Consider the following 22381-nt stretch of genomic DNA (forward strand, 5'->3'; position numbering starts at 1 on the left):
GTGTTTTAAATCAATATTTGTTGTAATTCTAGAGTCTATAGATCTAATAGATATACATATTATGTGAATATTTAAATAATATTAAATTGGATTTATAACGTTTATATAAATAGAGATCTAGATCTAATGATCTTATGATGTAGCTTAGATCTGCATAAGGACTGACGAGGTTAATCCGCCCTAGATTAGATCTAGATCTAGTTCTTGGATTATGGTGTTCTCCCCTTCATGTGTGGTTATTGATCTTGTCAAGCCCCACGTAGAGTAACGCCCCTTCGAACATGGCGTCAAGTGGAAACCTGTATTCCTGATCTTGTTACTTTTTATTTTTACACTGTCGCTTCGATTTACTAAATCTAATAAAGAACCAACTCTAGGTAATTTTTTGAACATTTGATTTATAATTAGTTTTACTTTTACTCCTTAAAGAGTTTCTAGATCTTAGAGTCTCTAGAGATAATCATTTAATGATTTTTATTATTCATGATTCATATCTTATTTAGACCTCTATCTACTAAGTAATATCTATAATGTAAATGATTAATCTAGAGTCGTAGAGTATAATGATAATAATGATAGAGTTTTATTACTTTTATAGACTAATATTATTATTTTTTTAGTATTATAGATATACTATACTAGAGATATAGATTTAATACTTGATTGATAGTATAGAAGATTATCTATAGACTGATGTCTATAGCCTTACTATAGGGGGATAGGCTATAGATCTATTCTAGCTAGATATATTATATATATACGGATAGAATATAGGCAGGCTATCTAGACTCTAGACCAGGGGTGGGCAACCTTTTTGTATTGAGGGCCGCATAAAAAAATATTTGGGAATGGCAGGCCGCATATGATAATATATGTATTATTATTATATGTATGTATTAGAAAGATACACTAGATAACTGTGTAGAATGTCTTTTAATTCATATTTACATTGTATTATATTCACGTTTCTTTTTTTTTTCACACTCCACATGTTAAAAAATTACAACAAGAGTTAGCAATTATTGAAACCAATTTTAAGATATATTTTTTTTAAATAGCTGTTGTCCTTTTATATTACAATATCTCCACAAATATACAATTGTACTTAATGTGCAGTATTTTACTTTTTACATTCGTGCATAATGTTCTGGAACTGTAAAACTATCTTACTAGTTGTTACTCTTGTGACTGCTATCAAATTACAGTCAGTCAACATTGACCAGCTATTATACTTGTTTAGTTTCCACAAAAGTATTCTTGCTCACTGAATGAGACAATATATGTTCCGGAAGTTAAATGTCGCGACGAGCGAAACCTGCCCTTGTGGAGCATCACCAGAGAATGATGACCATGTCCTTCAATGATGCATACTAAATAAAGGGACCCAAACAAGACTCTCCAAAGACTATTCGGAGAACTGCCTGATCTGGAAACTACTGTGCGGTTCATCTCAGATATTGGATTACTGATCTGAACCCTCCAACATGTAAAATGAGAACAAAGAAGAAGAAGAGATGTATGTGTACCCAAATAGTGTAAACAGCAGCAAAGTTTTTTTTTAAGTGTCGAAATACAGCTTGTGGCACCCATAAGACTCCCGTGAAATTACTGACTGGAACGTCTTTGCTTGTAGTCATGTCCTTTGGAGCTGAATCAGCTTCTGTGCTAAATGGTGAGCTGATGGTATAGAAAACTGGTTCTTGACGTCGTAAAATTTGCTTTTATAAATTACACACTTAAGGAATCTTAATAATAAGTGTTGTACTGTTAATTATTTCACTAAAGATAGTTTCAACTTTCAGCATAGGAAAATGACTAAAACTATTTCCTTTTGCTTGCCTGTAGAAATGGGATTTAACATGCATATATATACATTTCATATGTAAACAAACAATTGCAATTGTAAATATAAAAAACATGAAATCTGTCTTCCACTCTTCATTAGAAATATTTGTAACAAAGTCAAATATATAAGTATAAATATACAAATACAATTTAAATCTGCTCACACCATTAAAATATAATTTAAATAATACAGCTTTAGAGGTAAGAATGTAATTTATTTTTTCATGAATAATTCTAAGTTTTAGTCAATTTTTAATCATATAAAACCTCATCACTTTGCTACTATAGAGTCTACAAGGTTGAACTTGGTGTCTTTGTAATCCTTATATAAATAGCTAGCCCAACAGAACTAAATCTATAGTGTTTCTAGTGTATCCATTTTAATTTAGTGTCAATGAACCTATGTGACACAATTGTTTTTACACAATTAGCGCTGACTAAGTCATAAATGTTTTTGAAAATAAGTTGTTTTTTATTTCTTCAAATCTTCCATAAATATACTTTACTCTGTGACACATTTTTCTGTTAATTTGTTTTTGTGGATTTGTGAAATTCACGAATTAATGGACATATCTTCTCTGAGTAATCGATTTTTCATTTTGAAGGATAAGTGTGATTAGCCTAATTTTTTTTTATATTAAACTGATGTTAATGATTTTACTATTTTGAATTCCTCTATTATTGGGCAATAAAATTGATATATAATATATCAAAATTGTTACTGATTTAGTTATTAAATGTGATGGTAAGGTATAATTTGTGATGGTAAGGTATAATTTGCGACTTTGTTTTTAATGGAAGGGGTGGTGTTTTATAAATAGACTTTACTTTTTGACACATTTTTCTGTTAATAATAAAATTTTGAATTTGTAAAACTCATGGATCATTGGGCATATCTTCTGTGAGTGATGGATTTTTCATTTTTAGGGATAGGTGTATTTGACCTAATTTTTTTATGTTTAATAATTGACTGCTGCTTCGGATTTTACTTTTTTTGGATTCCTCTATTTTCTGTATAATATGTCAATAATAACCAATTTGATAAATAAAAAAGGTCCTAAAAGTAGAGCTCAATTGGTTTTCCGCCTTAGGAAATTAGTCTTACAATTTATGCATTACACTGAACAAAACGGTAAAACTTCCCATCAAAGGCCCCAATTTTCTCAGGTCAATTATTTGGCAGCTCTTATCTTCTTTCTAAACAGTATCTAGTATATCCTTTGTGATTGTAAAATCCTAAAATCCTGACCCAGAGGGTGTTTTTTTTTTATTTCTAAAATCTTTTTAGCTTTCTTATAAAAATGTTTTTCTCAAACAGTTGCCCAAATGGGTTATTTTTTTTTGTCAATGACCTTTCTATTCTGTTTGTGAATATCTTGCATCATATTTTTGATTTTGTTAATTTGTTGTTTTTTTTTCATCTTCTTTTTCATACAGATTTTCTTTCATAGATTTTAGTCAGTGCCAGAACCTAAAGCCTTTATTTGTGAACTTGTGCTTCAACTTGAGATCAAGAGCAAACACAAGAAACAGCTTTATTTAAAACACAGTAGGATAATTGGATTTCATTATTTTTTTCAAGTCACTATCATCATTAAGAAGATGTCAAATTCAGTGATATTCCGTCTTGGTAGACTGGTGTCATTTACTGCACCTGTGACACAGACATTCTGTGTAAGTACAATATTTAATAATTTATGCCTATACATAGTCACAGCAATCCACACAGACATCAGCTACAATAGCATGCTCAGTATGCAGCAGAACAGTCCAGTCTCAGATAGGCTTCAACAGCCATTATTCAGCCTCCATCCATTCATGTTGTGCTACAGCGCATGAAGGACCTGACCTGCTTCAACACATCTTTCCATTCAGATCTCTCCTGAGCTTTTTGTCACTGTGCCTGAACTCTTTGTTATAGATCTGCTTCTATATCATCAAGCTATTGTATTCATGCAAATACATATGTGACACTAAGTACCAAAAGAGCTAATGTTGTAGTCAGCACTAAGGACCACATACATTTGCATAAAGGCAGCATTAGGGACCACATACATTTACATAAAGGCTCCACTAGGGACCACATACATTTACATAAAGCGTCATTAAGGACCACATTTACATAAAGGCAGCATTAAGGACCACATACATTTACATAAAGGCAGCAGTATGGACCACATACATTTACATAATGGTAGCTCTAGGGACCATGTTTTTTATGGTGTATTAAATATCTGAGATAAACTTTGAAATGAAACATCATACATTTGACATGCCATTCCTAATAGTTTTCATTGTCCACTTTTTCAAGGCTTATTCTATCAATTTATGATCTGTTGTTTTGTATTTTGTCCTTTTAAATACACAGCAGGTCAGCAGTTGTCATCAGAGCCAGCACCGGCACTTCACAGTCTCACCAGCCCTATCATCAAAACATTTAAACCCAGGGGTATTTTATGAAGCAATCAAGGACTCTGGTATCAATTTTTTCTGTGGTGTCCCAGACTCATTATTAAAAGGTAGACTTCTAATAAAACTACTTTCTACATATTTAATCTTCTTTATCATCAACTTGGCTAGTCATTTTAAAATCTGTATTATTATTTTTTTTCCACTTTGAACTTTATCTAGGAGAGGGATATTCTACTTCCAAGTCCTTCCAACACAAACACACACTGTCTTGCAGTTATAGACTTCACTTCTTATCTTATATAATACAGACGTTACTTCAAAAAAGAAGATGATTACATCCTACGCGTCATGCATTTAGTCATGCATATTAACCAATGACTTAAATTCAGCCAAGTCACTGGTTTTCCTGGCTAGCTCAGGCAACCCATTCCATGCTCTAATAGCACTAGGGAAGAAGGAGTGTTTGTTCAAATTTGTTTTAGCATATGGGACGAGGAATGTGCCTTTATCTTTGTGTCTTTCAGAGTATTTTATTAAATTTTGTTTTTGTATTTGAAGATTATGGTTCAACTTTGATTACTAATTCAGGATTGGGTCTTTTAGATATTGTGAAATTTATCAACTATGATATTCCCTCTGACAGTTCCAACAAATGAGTTATTGCTAACTCTTTCTCTCCGTAATTATTTTCCACGTTCAGATGGAATTATTAATTTTGCTCATTTGTGTTTCACTACCCTGTTAGGATTAAACTTCAATAACTTCTTTGTATGTAAACAGTAATATGTTAAATTAGGTATATAATAATAGAAGAAAGCATGCTCTTTATATATAGAACAAATTAAAGTTTATAAAATCAAAAATTAATGTAATTTAATATAGTCAGTTAGGAAAGAAAGAGTTAACATTCTTAGGGATCACCCTGGCTAAGTCACATGATGGAGTGTGGCACCTAAACCCATGACCCATTTATCTAAATCCAAGTAATGAGACCTGGAGAGGAATCATCTGGGGGTACCCATTTGTTTCCTGCTACAGAAGCAGATTTATACTGTAAAAAAGTTAAACTCAGTTATCCATGTAACGGCTTGTGATTTCAAAGTTGAGCTGAGAGAAAAAAAAAAAGAAAGCTTGGTGTGTCAAAGCAGTGCATACTAGTGTGCTAGCTATTCTTGTCAATAAGTTCACACCTGCAGGGTACTGATGGTGTCAATGTTAATTAGCTATTGATTGTTGACATCAATAGCTGGGACACCTGAGGGATGTAAGTACATTGTGGGTTGAGCATTGTCTCACCCTGCTACTTGTGTTATAACCATGTTATTATTGCATCAACATCTTTTGAAAGCAGTGCTTCTCAAATCTTTCTTGTTGCATTACAAAAAATAAAAAATTGGTTTCCATACTGAATAAGGACCAACATCTGTCCTGAAAAACAAGAAGTTGAATATAAAAAGTAGATAAACTCCTAGTAAGGTGGAAGAAAAAGAAATTGCATTGATATTGGCTAGCACAAATCTTCATCTCAACACAGTTTTCAAGACTGACTTCTGAAGTGAGGGGTCTCGAGTTCAAATACTGGAAGACTGGAATTTTGAACTTTGGGATTGTAAAGACCAGCCTGTGTTGACCCAACTCTATTGTGTACCTGAGTAAGGGAAGTATAGGTGGTTGGGTCTTTATAGCCCTCGTTAATCATCAGCCATAGAAACATATTTGCCCCCATAAATTGCAAGGTTTGAAGGTGTTAACTTTTTTTCCTAACTTTTTTTCCTTTACACATCTGTTTAGGTCTTTTAAACACCTGCATTTAGTTATAAATGTTACTGGTATTTTAATGAACTCTGAAAGTAGTCATGAATATTTACCTTATTTTTTAATCATATAAATTATTTATTTAATTTATTTGCTTTAAACATGTCATGGTTAAGGCCTGACTGAAGTCTGTATTAGTTGATAACAATTCTTGTCATAGTACACACAAGTCATTGTACAGCTGCCGCTAATCTGTCTAAGTCTAACTTTATCTATTTTCCTTGTTACAAAGAGTTGTTCTTTTTTTTATGTGTGCAAATAAATCAATCAGGTTTCTGTGACAACTTTGAACTTGGATTTGAGATATATTTGAACAATAGTCTGTGTATGCATGGGTGTGTGTGTGTTGTATGTTTGAATCTGCCCTGAGTCTTGGTTACTATAAGAAAAATTTTGTTATATGAATCCTGTATGGGGAATTATTGGAAAATTTTAACAGATGTGTATAGCATATCTTAAGCTTTGTAGTAATTCAGTATAGAGTATTACTATTGATTCCTTCTTATCTTTTTTCTAATGATTTTTGTGTGCATCAGAGATTATACAATAGAGATACAGAAGTTAGAGCAGAAAGTAACTTCAAGCAGGATAAGTTTTGAAGGCAATACATTTGATTTTGATTGAATGCAATACTGCTGATTGTACATTATGCCTTTGGTAAAAAGTTGTTGGAAGTCTTTAGGTTTAAAGCTTTATTCGCATCTCATAAAATATCCAACTTTTTTCTGAAATATATCAGCAAGTTTCCAAACTAAAATTACATTTCAGAATTTTATTTGTGAACAAGCTTAATGATTGTTATAAACTTATTAAGAGTGGCATCCGTGGACTAGCTTTTTGTGTGTGTGTGGGGGGGGGGTTGTTGTTGAGTTTTTTTTTAGTGTATCTATATTATAAAGTAGAATGTGAGGGGTATGTATGTATGTATGTTACTTATAGACATCAAAACCGCTTGACCAATCTTGATAAAACTAGGCAGGAATGTTCCTTGGGTACCAACTTAGACCTTAGTGAATGTATTGTAGCCCTAAAACAAATGTAAGACCCTCAAAAAAAAATAAAGTTGTCCGACTCTATTACAGCTATAGTATTTTATGGATCTAGGCCATGTCTACAATGTTGACATGAGAAAAGATAGAAAGGATTTAGACCTAGATCTAATTTTAAGAAATACACTTTGCGCAGATAGTTTTTTACTTTGACACATGAAAATACAAAAGAAGATCCATTGATTTCATTATATAATAAAATTAACCTTCAATTTTGTGTTTCAAAAGCATTTTTTACATTAATTAGTTCCTTATATCTGTGATTACAGATTTCCTGACGAACATTCTTTCATTAGACAATTCCGTAATGAATCGCGTACTAAATATTAATTCGTTTAATTGTTTACTTTATAATCCCATCCCTAGATCTAAAACTCTAATTCAACTCTAAGATGATAAAACTTCTCTTCGCACAGATAGTTTTATACTTTAACACATAAACATATTAATTAAAGTCCATTCATTTCATATTTTGATCAAATAAACATTCAAATTTGGTTTTCTAAAGCTACATTCGTTTACGAAAGCTGCGAAGCCGAGTTAAAGGCCTAGATCTATATTCATTCATGAATCGCGTACTAAAAATTATTTCGTTTTATTGTTACTTTATAATCCCATCCCTAGATCTAAAACTCTAATCCAACTCTAAGATGATAAAACTTCTCTTCGCACAGATAGTTTTATACTTTAACACATAAATATATTAATTAAAGTCCATTCATTTCATATTTTGATCAAATAAACATTCAAATTTGGTTTTCTAAAGCTACATTCGCCTACGAAAGCTGCGAAGCCGAGTTGAGATAGGCCTAGATCTATATTCATTCATGAATCGCGTACTAAAAATTATTTCGTTTAATTGTTCACTTTATAATCCCATTTATTTAAAAAAGCTATCGCTCTTTTCGTTTTTAATAGATAAGAATGTATCGACTTCGGGTAAACCATTTTTGCAAAACTAATTTTATTTTCGTAGCGAAAGAGAAATAACGTGAAAGGATCATTAGCTACGTTTAACATACATCTAAATCCAATCCACTAGATTATTCAAAAGCAAATGTTTTAATTTTAAAAAATGGATTTAAGCCTATTAGCTATTTTGATTTGATAGCTTCATTCACACTATTTTTACATTGACACATTCGCTTTACTTATTACATTATTATTTCGTTTAATTGTTTACAAAACACTCTCAGTGACTATATCGACAGTAATGCGCAAATAAAGACCCGCGGGTCGCGGGTAACATATGTCTAGTTTATTATATATTTGACTATGCATCCTCTGTTTGCAAGAAACTACATCAGCTTAAAACTAGAGCCATGAACTTTATAACAAATAAATATTCTCATTTGACTTGAGTAATTAATAAAATCACTAAATTCAGAGACACTCAGGACAGAAAAGCCTAAAACAAAGTAAAGTAGCAAAAATACATAAGTTAAAGTACTTAAATACAACCTTAAAAGATACTCAGAAAAACATAAAGATAAAAGCTTATTTCTTATTCCAAAGGCTAGGAGGACAATGTTGTATAAGTGCTCTTTCTTTCTGTTGCCATTAGAGCATTGAATGATTTGCCTGAATCAGCCAGGAAAACCAATGACTTAGTAGAATTTAAGGCTTTAATTATCGTGCACAACTAGATTAGCACATGGATACACATAGGACAATTTATTTGTTTAAGGAGCATCCGTAACAATTAATTGCAATGTCATTGATTCCGAAGATTAAGAATAAGTGCAGTGCTTCACATGACTACGCAAACCCAGTGGCGACCTGTTTATTTTTCTGCATTTAGTGCAGACAAAGCCATTGTCTGCTGGCGGTCTATTTAAGTTTTTTTTTCATCTTTTGCATCTGTCTTCAATAAGGGCTTTCCTTTGGGACTCAAATGTGTGTCCCACAGCCTTTTTGAGAGCTCTCCAACTTATTCTTTCAAAAGCCATCTGCTACCAGTTACTTTCCTCTATGCCAGTCAGCACCAACTGGCACATAAATAGACTTTTATGGAGGCACCTCTGTAACACTGTCGACCTTTAAGCTCACCAAAGAAGATCGCCTTTTGGCATTTGGTTGACTCCTTTGTGGGATAGGTTTCAGACCCAGCACAGCTGTAGAATGGTAGCTAGTGCTTCTATACTGTCCACACCGGCCTCCAGCAGAACATAGTTATTTGTAATGTAATAATAATGATGATCTGAAATACATGTTTGAGATACTATCATTTGTAAAACTATTTTCTTAAGAAAAACTTGTGTCAGAGATAATTTATTTTTATACATATCTAGTTCATTAGTTGATTGTGTCGTTTTGAGTTATTAAAATATTTTTCAGATTTAATAAATAACCACTGTTGAATAACAATAAAGAGTAATCAGTTAAATGCTAGTCCATGTAGTCACAGTAGATATAGATCTGTTTCCAGGATTGTCTTATCATAATGTTGTTTTACTTGTTTAGGCTAAAAGTTACATGAAAGTTATGCACAAAAAAGAAAAAAAACTTTAATAAAAAATGTCCCTCTCGCATGTAACTTGCTATAGAACTGACAAATGGTGCTCTTATAATTCCTAGCAAAGCAAAATAAAATTAAGGTAATGTATTTTTTGCATAAATTTACATGGCTTTTTTTTTTAATCCCACTCCAGACTTCTGTGCCTATGTTACCAGCAATTCATCTTCCAAAGATCATGTAATCACTGCCAATGAAGGGGCTGCTGTGGCACTAGCCAGTGGCTATCATTTGGCCACGGGTCAGACTGCTATGGTCTACTTACAGGTAGAATAACTTTATGATACACAACACAATGTAAAAGACAATCATATCTTGTGGCAATGATTTAGAATATATGCCAGCATGTTAAAAACAAGAAATCTGTCTAAGAATTATATTTCTAAAACTGACACCCTCTCAAGGGGGGGGGGGGGGGACAAATATTATGCAATGACCTGACAGGGGTGAGCGCAATTAATATTTTTTCAAGGGTCAAAAAAAAAAAATTTTGTTTGAATATTGAGCAATGAAAAAGATATTTAAAATATTTAAGTTAGAGAAGTCCCATTTTCTATATAATAAGGACATTTTTAAAATGTAAAGTGTTTTTGCGAGGGTATCTACAACAATATTGACTCAAAACTTTAAAGAGAAGACATTTCAAAAGGTCTTCACTAATGTGATTATTTTCGTCTTTATATCAGAATTATCTAAATTCATACGCTGTACAATGTTATGTTCTTTAATGTAACCAAAATAACATCAGCAACAATAGGTGTTACTTATGATGATTACAGCCATGATTTTTATGTATGTGCTCTATGTACATCCAATGTTCTTCTCAAATTTATATCTGCTAGTGAGTGCTGCCTAATACTTTGTTTGACTTAATTTGACCCGCATATATTTGTTTTTACTAGACTGAATAATGCACTCTTGATGCCAGGAGAACTAATTTCTCTTCTTTGATTGCACGAAAATACTTCAACATTCAAAACTCCAAACTTTCTTGACAATCACTTTTCTTACTACGAGAAAAAGGCACGAAGTGCAACAGTTTTGGCAGTGGTCACTTTGGTGCAGTGGCCATTTTGATGCAGAATATTTTTGTATGTGTGTTTGTGTTCTAATTTATTTTTATGAAAAAAAAATTTATTTAAGTTTGTTGTGAAATTTATGTTGTGTCTCAAACTTTAATGTGTATGTGGGTTTTAATATTGCCCCCCCCCCCTCCTCCAGAAAAAAATGAACCTGATAAAATCTTTTGTACATTTTTAAAAATTTTATTTAAATTTATGTTATCTCCAGAAAAAACAACAACACATAAACTGATGAATGTCATCTTTTGCATTTCACACACATTGCCTTTAATAAATTGTGTGTGGGGGGTGCCAATGGTAAAAGTTGGTGAAACACTGATCTGATAAACTTAAAACAAATTTAACTGTAGAAAAATTTCTTTCATCTGATTCACTTACATTCATTTTAGCAATATTTTCTATAGCATGTTTGGCTTTACCCGATTATATAACCTTTATTTTATGCAAGCTGCACCTTAGCTAGGAATTGTGTTCCTACATAGAATTAAGTCAAGTTTTATATTATTTAACTAAGATGTAAAAATTAAGGCCTGGGAACAAACAACAAAACTAAAATGCTCCACCACACAGCTTATTAGTTTAAACATTTTGAGGAGAAGTTTCATTTTTATTAACAGTGGATAATGCTACCAGGAAAAAGAAAAAAAAATCGAACAATTTTAATTTCTAACGTTCTTTAGCTTTCATCCATTTTTTATTGTACCACATAGTCATCTGATCTTTTTTTTTTTATTGACCAATGTAAGAACTCAGGTGTGGGCAATATGGTCAACCCACTGATGTCACTGGCCAACCCAGCTGTATACAGTATACCTATACTTCTCCTGGTCGGATGGAGGGGTGAGCCAGGGGTCAAAGATGAGCCGCAGCACATTGCTCAGGGTCGGATTACCCGGAACATGTTAGGTGAGCTTCATTGTAGCGTTTGAACTTTGAACTTCCTGATTTTAACTTTTCTGTTGATGAGAATTTTTTGTTGTTGAATGATAGCCTGCTGCCATATAAATTAGACTTTGTGTGTCTTCCGTGTTTTGCATGCTGTGAAATGCCATGAGTGGGTTAAGTATTTGTGTGTGTGGTACTGACATGACTTCAACATCTCATAGTTACCGTATATCTCTATATATAATTCTCTTGGTGGCCCAACTATGCAGGACACCATGATGAAAAAGTAATGGAAAGATAACTCTTTTATTTATGCAAGTCTGACTAGAGTTACCCCATATAACTTTTGTGGTGACAGCGAGCCAGACTTAGAAAAAAAATGGGGGGAGGCGTATGCTATGCTGCGGGTTGGCTTGTATGCTTAAATTAAGCTTCACTTAGTAAACAAATATATGATGGTGTTTGATACAACAAGGTTTGACTGTATTTCATATTAACTTGTATTGATAGCTTACTAAAAGTAGACTAGATTTATTTATTCTTTGGTTACAGAGTGTATGGACATACCATGTGAGGTTCTGCCTAAAGATGTCAATGCCATGAAAGAAGTAAGAATTATGAGTTTGAAAAAATGTGTCCTTAAAATAAAGTATTTGTATATTATAAGTCAAAACACGTGTTCAGCACATTCATCCAAATCCTTTTCTTCCCTTCCTTCAAACATGGCAGCTTTAAGGACATTTTTATTTTTGTTGTATTTTAGTTTTTTAACTTACATTTTAAAAAAATATCCTACTCAAGTGTACACCCACAATAAAAAAAAAAAAGATTTTACTAAACTGTAAAAAAAAATGTTGTTAAAAGATTTTTTTAGTTGAAGACTTGTTAGCATTAGCTTCAAATCCTCTGAATATGTTTGTTTAGTTGAAGACTTGTTAGCATTAGCTTCAAATCCTCTGAATATGTTTGTTTAGTTGAAGACTTGTTAGCATTAGCTTCAAATCCTCTGAATATGTTTGTTTAGTTGAAGACTTGTTAGCATTAGCTTCAAATCCTCTGAATATGTTTGTTTAGTTGAAGACTTGTTAGCATTAGCTTCAAATCCTCTGAATATGTTTGTTTAGTTGAAGACTTGTTAGCATTAGCTTCAAATCCTCTGAATATGTTTGTTTAGTTGAAGACTTGTTAGCATTAGCTTCAAATCCTCTGAATATGTTTGTTTAGTTGAAGACTTGTTAGCATTAGCTTCAAATCCTCTGAATATGTTTGTTTAGTTGAAGACTTGTTAGCATTAGCTTCAAATCCTCTGAATATGTTTGTTTAGTTGAAGACTTGTTAGCATTAGCTTCAAATCCTCTGAATATGTTTGTTTAGTTGAAGACTTGTTAGCATTAGCTTCAAATCCTCTGAATATATTTGTTTAGTTCAAGACTTGTTAGCATTAGCTTCAAATCCTCTGAATATGTTTGTTTGTTTAATGAAGTTTTCTTGTTTCTTCTTCCTCCTCATTGTATTGCTGCAGCTGCTGGCTAAAGCAGACCACCATTTCTCCACCAGGAAATCTCCATTTGCCATCTTAGTGAAAAGCAAAACATTTTCTTCCTATAGTCTGAAGACATCTGCACAGGATAATCAGTGAGTAGCTACTAACTTATTCAGAATAGCGACAATGAGGTTGCACAATATGGGTGTGTGTTTCCATATTACGAGCAATTGACTTCCCCAGCCTGTCAAATCAGTATTTGGCAATTCTAAAAAGAATATTTTTTTCTTTTGTATGCCACACATTTTGTTTTTTAATTCACACAGTGAAAACAGACTTTCAAACATATGGAAATTTTGGAAATATGGAAGTTTTTTGATTTGGCATGAATATTGTCTACCTGACAAATGAAGAAATTCATGGTTGTATATGTGATAAAACCAATTCACTTGGTGGCCTATTTTTTAAGCAACATAGTTGGAAAGAATTCAACTGTTTAATGTGGCATAACTATATAGCTTAAAGCATATAATAGTTTAGACTTGGGTAGCATCCACCATGCGAAGGTCTGGTCAGGGGACCTCATAACTCCACAGCTGAGCTAGCAAGTGCTTTTGTTCTTGAGCACTTGTGCTGGTAGATTAATAATTTAGAAAGCCATGCATCCACCTAACTTGGATATCTGATCATTTTAGGGAGAAAGTAAATTTAACAGTCATGATAGCCTAAATTGAAAGCCATATATTAATAAATATTCATTGTGTGTGTGACTTTTCTTAATACTCTTAAAAATGAAATTTGTTTCAATCCTTTAAGTATGTTTTATTTTTTAATGTGTTACTGAGAAAGAAAAAATTTACTTGCGTCTTTAAGTCTCGGCTTGTGAAATGAGAAACTGACTTTTTTAAAATGCATGTATTACTTTTTTGTTCATTCATTGCTCAATGATCTGTGCTTACAGGTTCCCACTTACAAGAGAGGAAGCTTTGTTCAAGGTGGTTGAATGTATGAATGAGAATGATGCAATTGTGGGAACTACTGGCATGTTATCTAGGGAACTTTTTGAATACAGGTAAATGTTATCTAGGGAACTTTTTGAATACAGGTAAATGTTAGGGAACTTTTGTAAAGAGGTAAAAGAAGAAAGTGCAACAGATAACTAGCCTGCTCATATTTTTGACCTCTCAACCAATGTACCAAAAATGCAACATTGACACTATTCACCTCCCAAGATAGTTTCTTGATGGTAATAGTGGGCAAGTTCTATAAAATACTGTATTGTCTCCAGCCTGCACAAAGTATTTTTAAAGTGATAATTGACTTGCGCAGACCAAAACCACTCTTTAAACTAAATGAAGTGGCACAGACGTCTGAGATGGTTGTGAACAACAGATAGTTGTAGCCTTTATATAAAAGTTTCCATCTCCTAGACTGGCTGCCGACCAAAGCTATAGAGCCCAGTCTGCCCATTGCCTAATTACATTTTTAGGTAATATTCATTTCCATATTAGAGCTTATTATAACTAGATCTAGGTCAAGACTCCGAAATTAGACATAGAAGGTAAATGGCAAATATAGCGCTAATATGTATGTGATTTAGTTAAAGATGATCCTCAATGACAATTTGTGTACAATAATTAAAAGTAGATAGACCTTATGATTTGTCGATATTGGCAGTTGCACATTACAATTACGTGTCATAAAGTGGGTGCTTCAGTCTTTAAGTAGAACTAAAATAAGACTGAGACAAAAACAACTAAAGCTTCCATCGGCCATCTCATTTTAGTATGATGGTAGTAAATGCAAATGCCTTCAAGCTAATTCATCCATCTACTCATTGACATTAAAGACCATTTGTGTTCAGCACTATCCTTATGTAGACTTATGGGTTGATAAACATCACTGCTCTTCCTTAGCAGTTTTGTTTCTATTCTACCTTATTATATAACAGATGCCCTACCGAAACACTTAAATGACCTGCTTAGGCGCTAACTTGCTTTAACTGACATAGAAGAGAGCACCTGATTGCAGGCGACTTCAGAGTGAGACAACTTCTGGTCACTTACAAAGGCTGTGGGATACACATTTGAGACCTAAAGAAAATCTTCTCCCAAGGACAGACGTAGATGGCAAAAAGAACATCTAAATCAACCACCTGTGCACAATGGTTATGCCTGCGCTGGATGTGAGAAAATTTGTAGGTCACAGCTAGGGCTGCATGGCCATGAGAAACACTGCATTCCTCATTAATCTTTGGACTTGAAGCCAAGCCTTATATAAATATTAGTTAAAAACAGAAATTTCATTACTATGGAGATTCCCTAATACCTTTTTATTTAAAATGTTTATTACACTGTGTATAAACAGATTAGTTTCATTGAGTTTCTATTGCTATGACTTTCACTATCAGGCTCTCTGCAAACACTGCACAACACGACACAACCAACTCAAGAACTACTCAGGCTTTAAATAAGCTAATTCTTTAATTTGTAATCAATTCAGAGCCAATACTTCACAGTTGGCAACACCAAACACTGAATGCACAAATGCTCACCTAGTGCTTGCATTGCCTCCATAGTCATAACAATATTAACTTAAAAAGAAGTATTGGTTGTTAAGAATACATGATTGGTTCTATATTGTCTGTACATAATTTAAAAAAATGAATAATAAAATTTGATTTTTGATAATGTTTGTAAAAAAAAAGATTATATTTTTATTAATAGGGTGTTTAAGAAGATGGGCCATGCTCGTGATTTCTTGACAGTTGGCTCTATGGGACATGCATCTGCCATAGCTTTAGGAATAGCTCTTCAGAAACCTTCTCGCCAGGTACAAGTTTTTATTTTTGTTACATTTTTGTCTGTTTGTTGCATGGCATTTAAGGCACTTAAATCATGAGTTTTAAATCACTGAGTTTATCCATATTGTTGGTTGAACACTTAAAATACTGATTATAATTTGTTTACTAGACCTAAGAATGTTACTTGCAAACATTTAAGGTGAAATTGTCTTGTCGGTATGACAAAAGCTTCCCTTAAAAAAACAGTTGTTTTTGTTTGTTTATTTTTTTTTGCAATGCTTGATAACTTTCAAATTTCATTAAGTTCTATGTATTTACTACTATTAAGTAAGACAAATGACAATACTAGACCAATGTTTCCAAGACTTTAACTTGTGACTACCTCCTAGATAAAAAAAATAATTTTATTTGGCTTTCTTCTTAGCCAGCTGAATGAAAAGAAATGAAACATTTTTAAGACATAATTATAACATAATTTTCTTTTTTTTTCTCTGTGTTAAGATATTAATTTATTAATGTTAATTAAAGCTAGTCCATTTAGGTTTTTGTTAGTTTTCTTTATAGCATTTTCTGACATTCTAAGCTTTAAAAATTCATTCTCTTGCTATCTACAGTGCACTTTTTCATCTATTTACAACAGCTCAGATTTCTATGTTTGAGTCAAGCTTTGTATCTGGTCTACTTGTTCTGTTTCCACAGGTGTTCTGTTTAGATGGAGATGGTGCTCTCCTGATGCACATGGGCACAATGGCCAGCATAGGTCAACAAGGTCCAGAGAATTTTAAGCATGTAGTTTTTAACAATGGAGCTCATGATTCTGTGGGGGGTCAGCCCACAGAAGCTGCAAATCATGATGACTTTGACCTTTGTGCCATCGCCAGGGGTTGTGGATACAAGGAGGTGAGCGTGGTTTAGTCAACAAGAAGGTGGAATTTAATTTTTGTTTTTCATATTTTGGGAAGTTTAATTTTGGTGACTTTATTGTTGGACCAATAAAATGCAAGTTTTCTTCTAACAATTCCTTTGCTTGTTCTTATGTCAGGCCCTAGTAGCTGTGACTGCAGAAGAAATCGAAGAAAAACTTAGCTACCTCCACAAAGCTAAGGGGCCAGTATTTCTGGAATTGAAAGTGAAGGTTGGAGCACGCTCAGACCTTGGCAGGCCAACCAGGACAACACATGAAAACAAAGAGGATTTTATGACATTTTTACAGCATTGAATGGTTTAGGAAATAGTGGATAGCTGTTTTGTAATGACAGGTCATATTTTTGTTGCTGTTGTTTTAATGGTATGAATAGGTTGAATGGAGTATTATTATTTGGCTTTAATCATGGGGAAATCACCTTTTTTTTTCTTCACTATTTATTTATGGTAAATATTTTTTGTTGACATTTTTTGGGAGTTTATACAAATACTGCTGTATTTTTTATCTTTTAATGGACTATTTGCTTGATGTAGATTTATTTTTATTCATTTATTGATCATTATTTATATATCATACATTATCAAGCCTGCTAACTTATTGACACACACACACATGATTTAAATTTGTTTATAGATCTTAGTAGAATGGTCAAATGGTGAAGACAAAGGAATTAAATCTTAAACAAATTAGTCTAGCAAGGTGAAGGATTTTGTTTCTTCCCTTGATATGCTATCTCTGATTTATTAAATATTTTTGTGTACAATCTACTGCCAATGTCATAGGTTCCATAAAAATTTTAAAAATTTTTTACTTTAATAATTTTTTTGAATGTGTTACATGTTGCCATTACACTGGCACAGGCTTGAAAAGTGATGACTGAAGAATTACTTATATCACCAAGTTGTTGCTAAGCCACTTATAAACACAACCATTCAATCATTAAAAGGACTGTAGAGTTGTGTCATTATTAAGATCAATCATACACTCCAAAGGAACTAAAATCTTGGCCTGTAGGCATCTTTAATTAATTATAATCTTAAGGAAGATGTATAAACTTTTCAACTATTAATGGACAACTGAGACTGCTGGTAGAAACAGTTTTTAATGTCTTACTTAACAGCATACATCCTAGGAAGATTTATAACATTCGGAGAACTTAATAACAAGATATATTTCTTGCACCTAGTTCCATTGTTGAATCTGGTCCTATAATTATTGTTCACTTGCAAGGCTAGTTTTGTCATTTTTTGTTTTGAGACTTGATGCCATAATGACTATGTTTTATAATGCCATCTTATGTTTTGATACTGTATTTATTTAAAAGTGATCATGGTCTATGGTTGGGTACAGATACCAACAATCTTGATATTAACTGAAAGTAAAATAGTAACTAAAAAAAAGGGTTTAATATTGTTTATACATTATATTATAATGTGCAGTATCCACATTTTTGTCAGGTACATTTTTTTAATTAAATTATTGTTTCAGATTTGTTTTTGCTAAGATAATGTCAAACAATAACCAGAGTATTTTTTATCAGCAATTAAAGACAAGATCTAACTATAATGTAGAATAAGAAACTATTTTATATTATAGCTCTTTAATGAGGTTTAGATTTATTATACTATTATCAAAATTAGTGAGAAAAATCTTAAAAAGTGTAAAAACTACAATAATTTTTTTTTTCACCTAGTTATTACACCATCACACTTATCTTTTTTTTCTTCTTGTAAGTAATTCCCACTTCTGTTCAAATAAATGCTATGAATAAGACATGAACTTAGAAATTGAAATTGACAAAACTATATGCTGTTCATTGTATATTGCTGTGCATTTTTAAGTCTGCTGTACTTACTGTCTATGCAATCTGATAGAATGGATTTTTTCTCTCTCTGTATTTGAATATATTTTTGCTTACTCTGGCTTTTTTTTCTGAACACAATTTAAAAAAAAAAAATTGATGTATTTAGCTTTATTTATCTTCCTTTTTTAAGTAGTCGGTGCTAGCAGAGTTTTTTTGTTTGAGGCAGGTGGTCAAATTGTTATCTGCTAGTCAATTCTGGCAACAACAATCTTCTTAATAATAATACAGGTCTTTTTTTTACCTCAAATGGAGCGTACTTTGCCATTGGATTCTGTTCTAGGCAATACCTCTAATTTGGGTCTATGTCCATCTTGCCATTTTTGTTTCTTGTTCTACTGAGCTTCTCCAAATTTACTTTGGTCTCCAGTATGATACTAATAACAACAATAAGCTTTGGTATGGCAAAGGAAATTATTTTTTTATCATGCATTATGCATGCAAATTCAATGTTACTTATAAAACAACATTTATTAAAATATACAAGTACATAACATACAATGTACCTTTATTTAACAATCACATTCAAACATTTCATTCAATATGGGATGGACTGAACATTTGAATAGTTACAATATTCAGTATTCTAACAACTTATAGTAGTAGCATAATATGTTTCATTAAAAAGGTTTACTGCTTTAATGCAATTAAAATACTGACATTCAAAGTTATTTTTTTTTTTACAAAGTACTTACAAAAGGTTTTTAAAATGTGCATTAAATTTGGTTATTTGTATTTGAAGATGTCAATACTTTAGTCAGTCTAGTAGCAAGTGCTGTAATTGTTGATGTATAGGAAATATAAAATGGCAATGTCTTCAATTCCGAAGATTAAGGATGCTTGCTGTGATTCACATGACTATGCAGACCCATTTGAAAACCTGTATAGTTTCCTGCATCTCATGCAGACAAAGCCAATGTCCCGCTGGCGGTCTATTTAAGTTTACTTTCTGTCTTCTGTGCCTATTTACAATAGTCTCAAATCAGTATTTGCCTGTTAGAGTTAAGCCTAGGGCTAGTCTTAACTTTGCTTGATATAAATATATCTTGAATTGTTTAAAATTTACTAATTATATCAAAAAATTTTGTTTTTATAATGATAGCATACTATTGGTACCTACAGTATACATTTTAAAAACAATAATATAATGTAAAAAAACAAATCCCAAAGAAAATTATTTCCAGATATACTTACTGTTGTATATGTGTATAACATGAAAGATCATTGTTTAACAATTTTTGTTTTGTCAGCATTATTGGTGTTATTATATAAAATGTTTTCATCCTTTTGGAACAAACAAAAGTAACTACCAGTAGAATACATTTTAATTGCCTGAACAAATATTTTTGTTTTCTTTACAATGGAGTTGAGAAATGTCTGTGTTTTTGGAGCTTTTTTTTGGTTTATTTACTGAGTTTTTTGGTAAGCCAGCATCAGTGTGTCTGGTACAATAGGAAACATCATGATGAATAATTTAATGATTAAATGCTCTATTTGGATTCTTTAGTGCAATGCTCAAACCTTAATCAATCAACATTTTAATCAACTAACATTCCATTAATTATGTCACTTTGCTTCAGAATGTGAGAGTTACTGAAAGGTTTTTAAAACCATTGATTTTAAAACCATTGAAAACTATTGCTATTGGCATTTGTTTGTTTGGGTTCAAGAATTTAAAACAGTAATTGTATTAGAAGAATATTTAGGTTTTATTCATTCTGTGTTACTTCATTTTCTGGGTTTAATAACGATTCATTTCATTTGTGATTTCAGGAGCTTAGAGTTTAAAGTTTTTAAAAATTCTATGAAACCTGAACAAAAGCATGGTGTTAAGCTGGTGTACCAAGTATCTTGGTGCAATATCACTTAATTTGATAATGGTTATTTATATATGTAATGCTTAATTCTCTCCAAATTAAATCTTGTTGGTCAGTTGTGCCATATTTCTAACTAGTTCATCTCTGGCAAATCTTTACTATACTCTATACCAAACAAATCATGATCAATTTAATATTGATTTGATAGAGCTAATTCTGGGTAAGAATTTCACCATAATTCTTAGAATGTTATTTCATCTTTAGAAAAGTTATAGTGATTTTTTAATTTGGTAAATATCTTTCAGAAAGTTAGCCTGGGGTATTTTTAAATGAGAGGATTTTAAATCATTTTCACTTTTTTAAAATTACAATCAAGGCTCTCCCACATATTTATATTATTATTATTTACTTATTTGAACTTAGCCTAAACTTCAGACTCACTTTGCCACAGTGGATCATGCATTTATACTTATTGCAGATGTTTGCTGTGAATTGTTTTCTTTATTCTAATGCTAGAACATGGTCATAATCTCATTCAAGCAGTAGAGGAGGAGTACCATATTTCTCAATGTTCCTTTACACAATACAATTATCTACTATGAAATGCAAATATCACTTGAGAATCACTTTGACAAATATGGCTTTAAAATTTAAGAAAAAAATATTAAATAATTATAATGGCAGAGTTAAAAAATGATTACAATTTATGTCATGCATTGATAATCATATTGTCATCTGTATTTAAGTCTATGCATTTATTACAAAAGTACTACTTTATCTGTTTAAATCAGAGCTTTGTTTGACAGAGATCCACTTGTATTTCTTTTGATTTTACTATTCACAAACAGTGTATGTACTTTTGTGTGTGTGGGTCAAGTGATAGCATTGTTTTGAATGTTAACTTGGGAAGATAATTTTAATGTGCTGGTAAATACCTTTTTACTGTGATAATCATCAGTTCCCATCTTGGTGACAGTACAGTTAAAAACTATAATCGACTCAGCTGCCTATCAATCAATAATTTGTCTCATCATTTTGTATGTATTTTAACATGATTCTGTCCAAGATCCATTGAGACTCGTCATCTTACTTCTGATTTTGTTTTTCTGTAAGGAGGAGGGGGAGGTAGAGTATGTAACTTCAACTTTCTCTCACACACACACACAAACACAAAAATGCTTTTAAAAATGTCAAAAGGGCAATGCTGTGCACAAACACCGTGAAAATGTCATGCTCTTGTGTTTCTTAACACTTTCTCTTCCAAATCCTGCCATAGGAAAGCAGCTAATGCACAGAGATTGTACAAGAAATGTGTATTGATTGGAAAATGCTAGTTATTACTAGGACATTAGCTGTGCTCATGATCCCTTTCAGTTTCCTGCCAAATTGAAAAGAGAGGTAGACGGATCTGAACTAGTATAAACTTAAGAATTAGATTTTTGAAGCCTATGCATATCAACAAAAAAAAAAAACTGTCATTTTTATTGCCACAATTGCTGGAATTTTATTTGTATCACTTTTGTCCATGGTTCAGTAGAGTGAGTGAGACAGACAGTATTAAGTGATTTGTTTTCCTTTTCCACAGATAAAATGTTACAAACAAATTGTATATAGGTTTAGTGTTCAACTATTTCTGCCTGATTAATGTGTATGTTGCATGACATTTTTCTTATCACTTTCATTAGAGGGAGCTTATCAAGATGGTTTTTGTGTATTACCCACCATTCAAAAGACTGCTTTTTTTTTTATTATGTATCATTGATTTTAAAAGGTGAACATGTTTCAATTAGTGTGATAACCAATGAAATAAATTATTCTAATTCTTAAAAGTGTTTGCGGTGTCTTTAACAAGTAAAAATTTATATTATGTATTTTAATAATAGATATTT

At 32.0% G+C, this 22381-nt stretch overlaps 1 protein-coding gene across 3 annotated transcripts; it reads left to right on the forward strand.

Annotated features, from left to right (window-relative positions):
- Positions 1-207: 207 nt before the first annotated feature.
- On the forward strand, positions 208-22321 carry LOC106060291 (phosphonopyruvate decarboxylase-like). Of its 3 annotated transcripts, none has more exons than XM_013218108.2 (11): positions 208-377; positions 3283-3519; positions 4217-4364; positions 9773-9903; positions 11465-11624; positions 12156-12211; positions 13126-13238; positions 14048-14158; positions 15813-15918; positions 16589-16789; positions 16932-22321. In XM_013218108.2, the coding sequence occupies exons 2-11, from the start codon at positions 3448-3450 to the stop codon at positions 17106-17108; spliced, it is 1275 nt and encodes a 424-aa protein (XP_013073562.2). In that variant the 5' UTR covers positions 208-377; positions 3283-3447; the 3' UTR covers positions 17109-22321. The 3 variants fall into 3 exon arrangements, with proteins under 3 accessions (XP_013073562.2, XP_055899105.1, XP_013073561.2); XM_056043130.1 differs by having other exon boundaries at positions 211-377; positions 3428-3519; positions 4214-4364; XM_013218107.2 differs by having other exon boundaries at positions 212-377; positions 4214-4364.
- The last annotated feature ends 60 nt before the right edge of the window (positions 22322-22381 follow it).

The sequence above is a fragment of the Biomphalaria glabrata genome, chromosome 10, assembly GCF_947242115.1.
Source record: "Biomphalaria glabrata chromosome 10, xgBioGlab47.1, whole genome shotgun sequence".
NCBI classification, from domain to species: domain Eukaryota; kingdom Metazoa; phylum Mollusca; class Gastropoda; family Planorbidae; genus Biomphalaria; species Biomphalaria glabrata.

Excerpts from the sequence above, each read along its gene's own strand:
- LOC106060291 (XM_056043130.1), top strand. The coding sequence starts at position 3,448 with ATGTCAAATTCAGTGATATTCCGTCTTGGTAGACTGGTGTCATTTACT. Across the intron at positions 14,159-15,812 it reads AGGGAACTTTTTGAATACAG|GGTGTTTAAGAAGATGGGCC; the intron begins GTAAATGTTATC and ends TTTTATTAATAG. Across the intron at positions 15,919-16,588 it reads TTCAGAAACCTTCTCGCCAG|GTGTTCTGTTTAGATGGAGA; the intron begins GTACAAGTTTTT and ends CTGTTTCCACAG.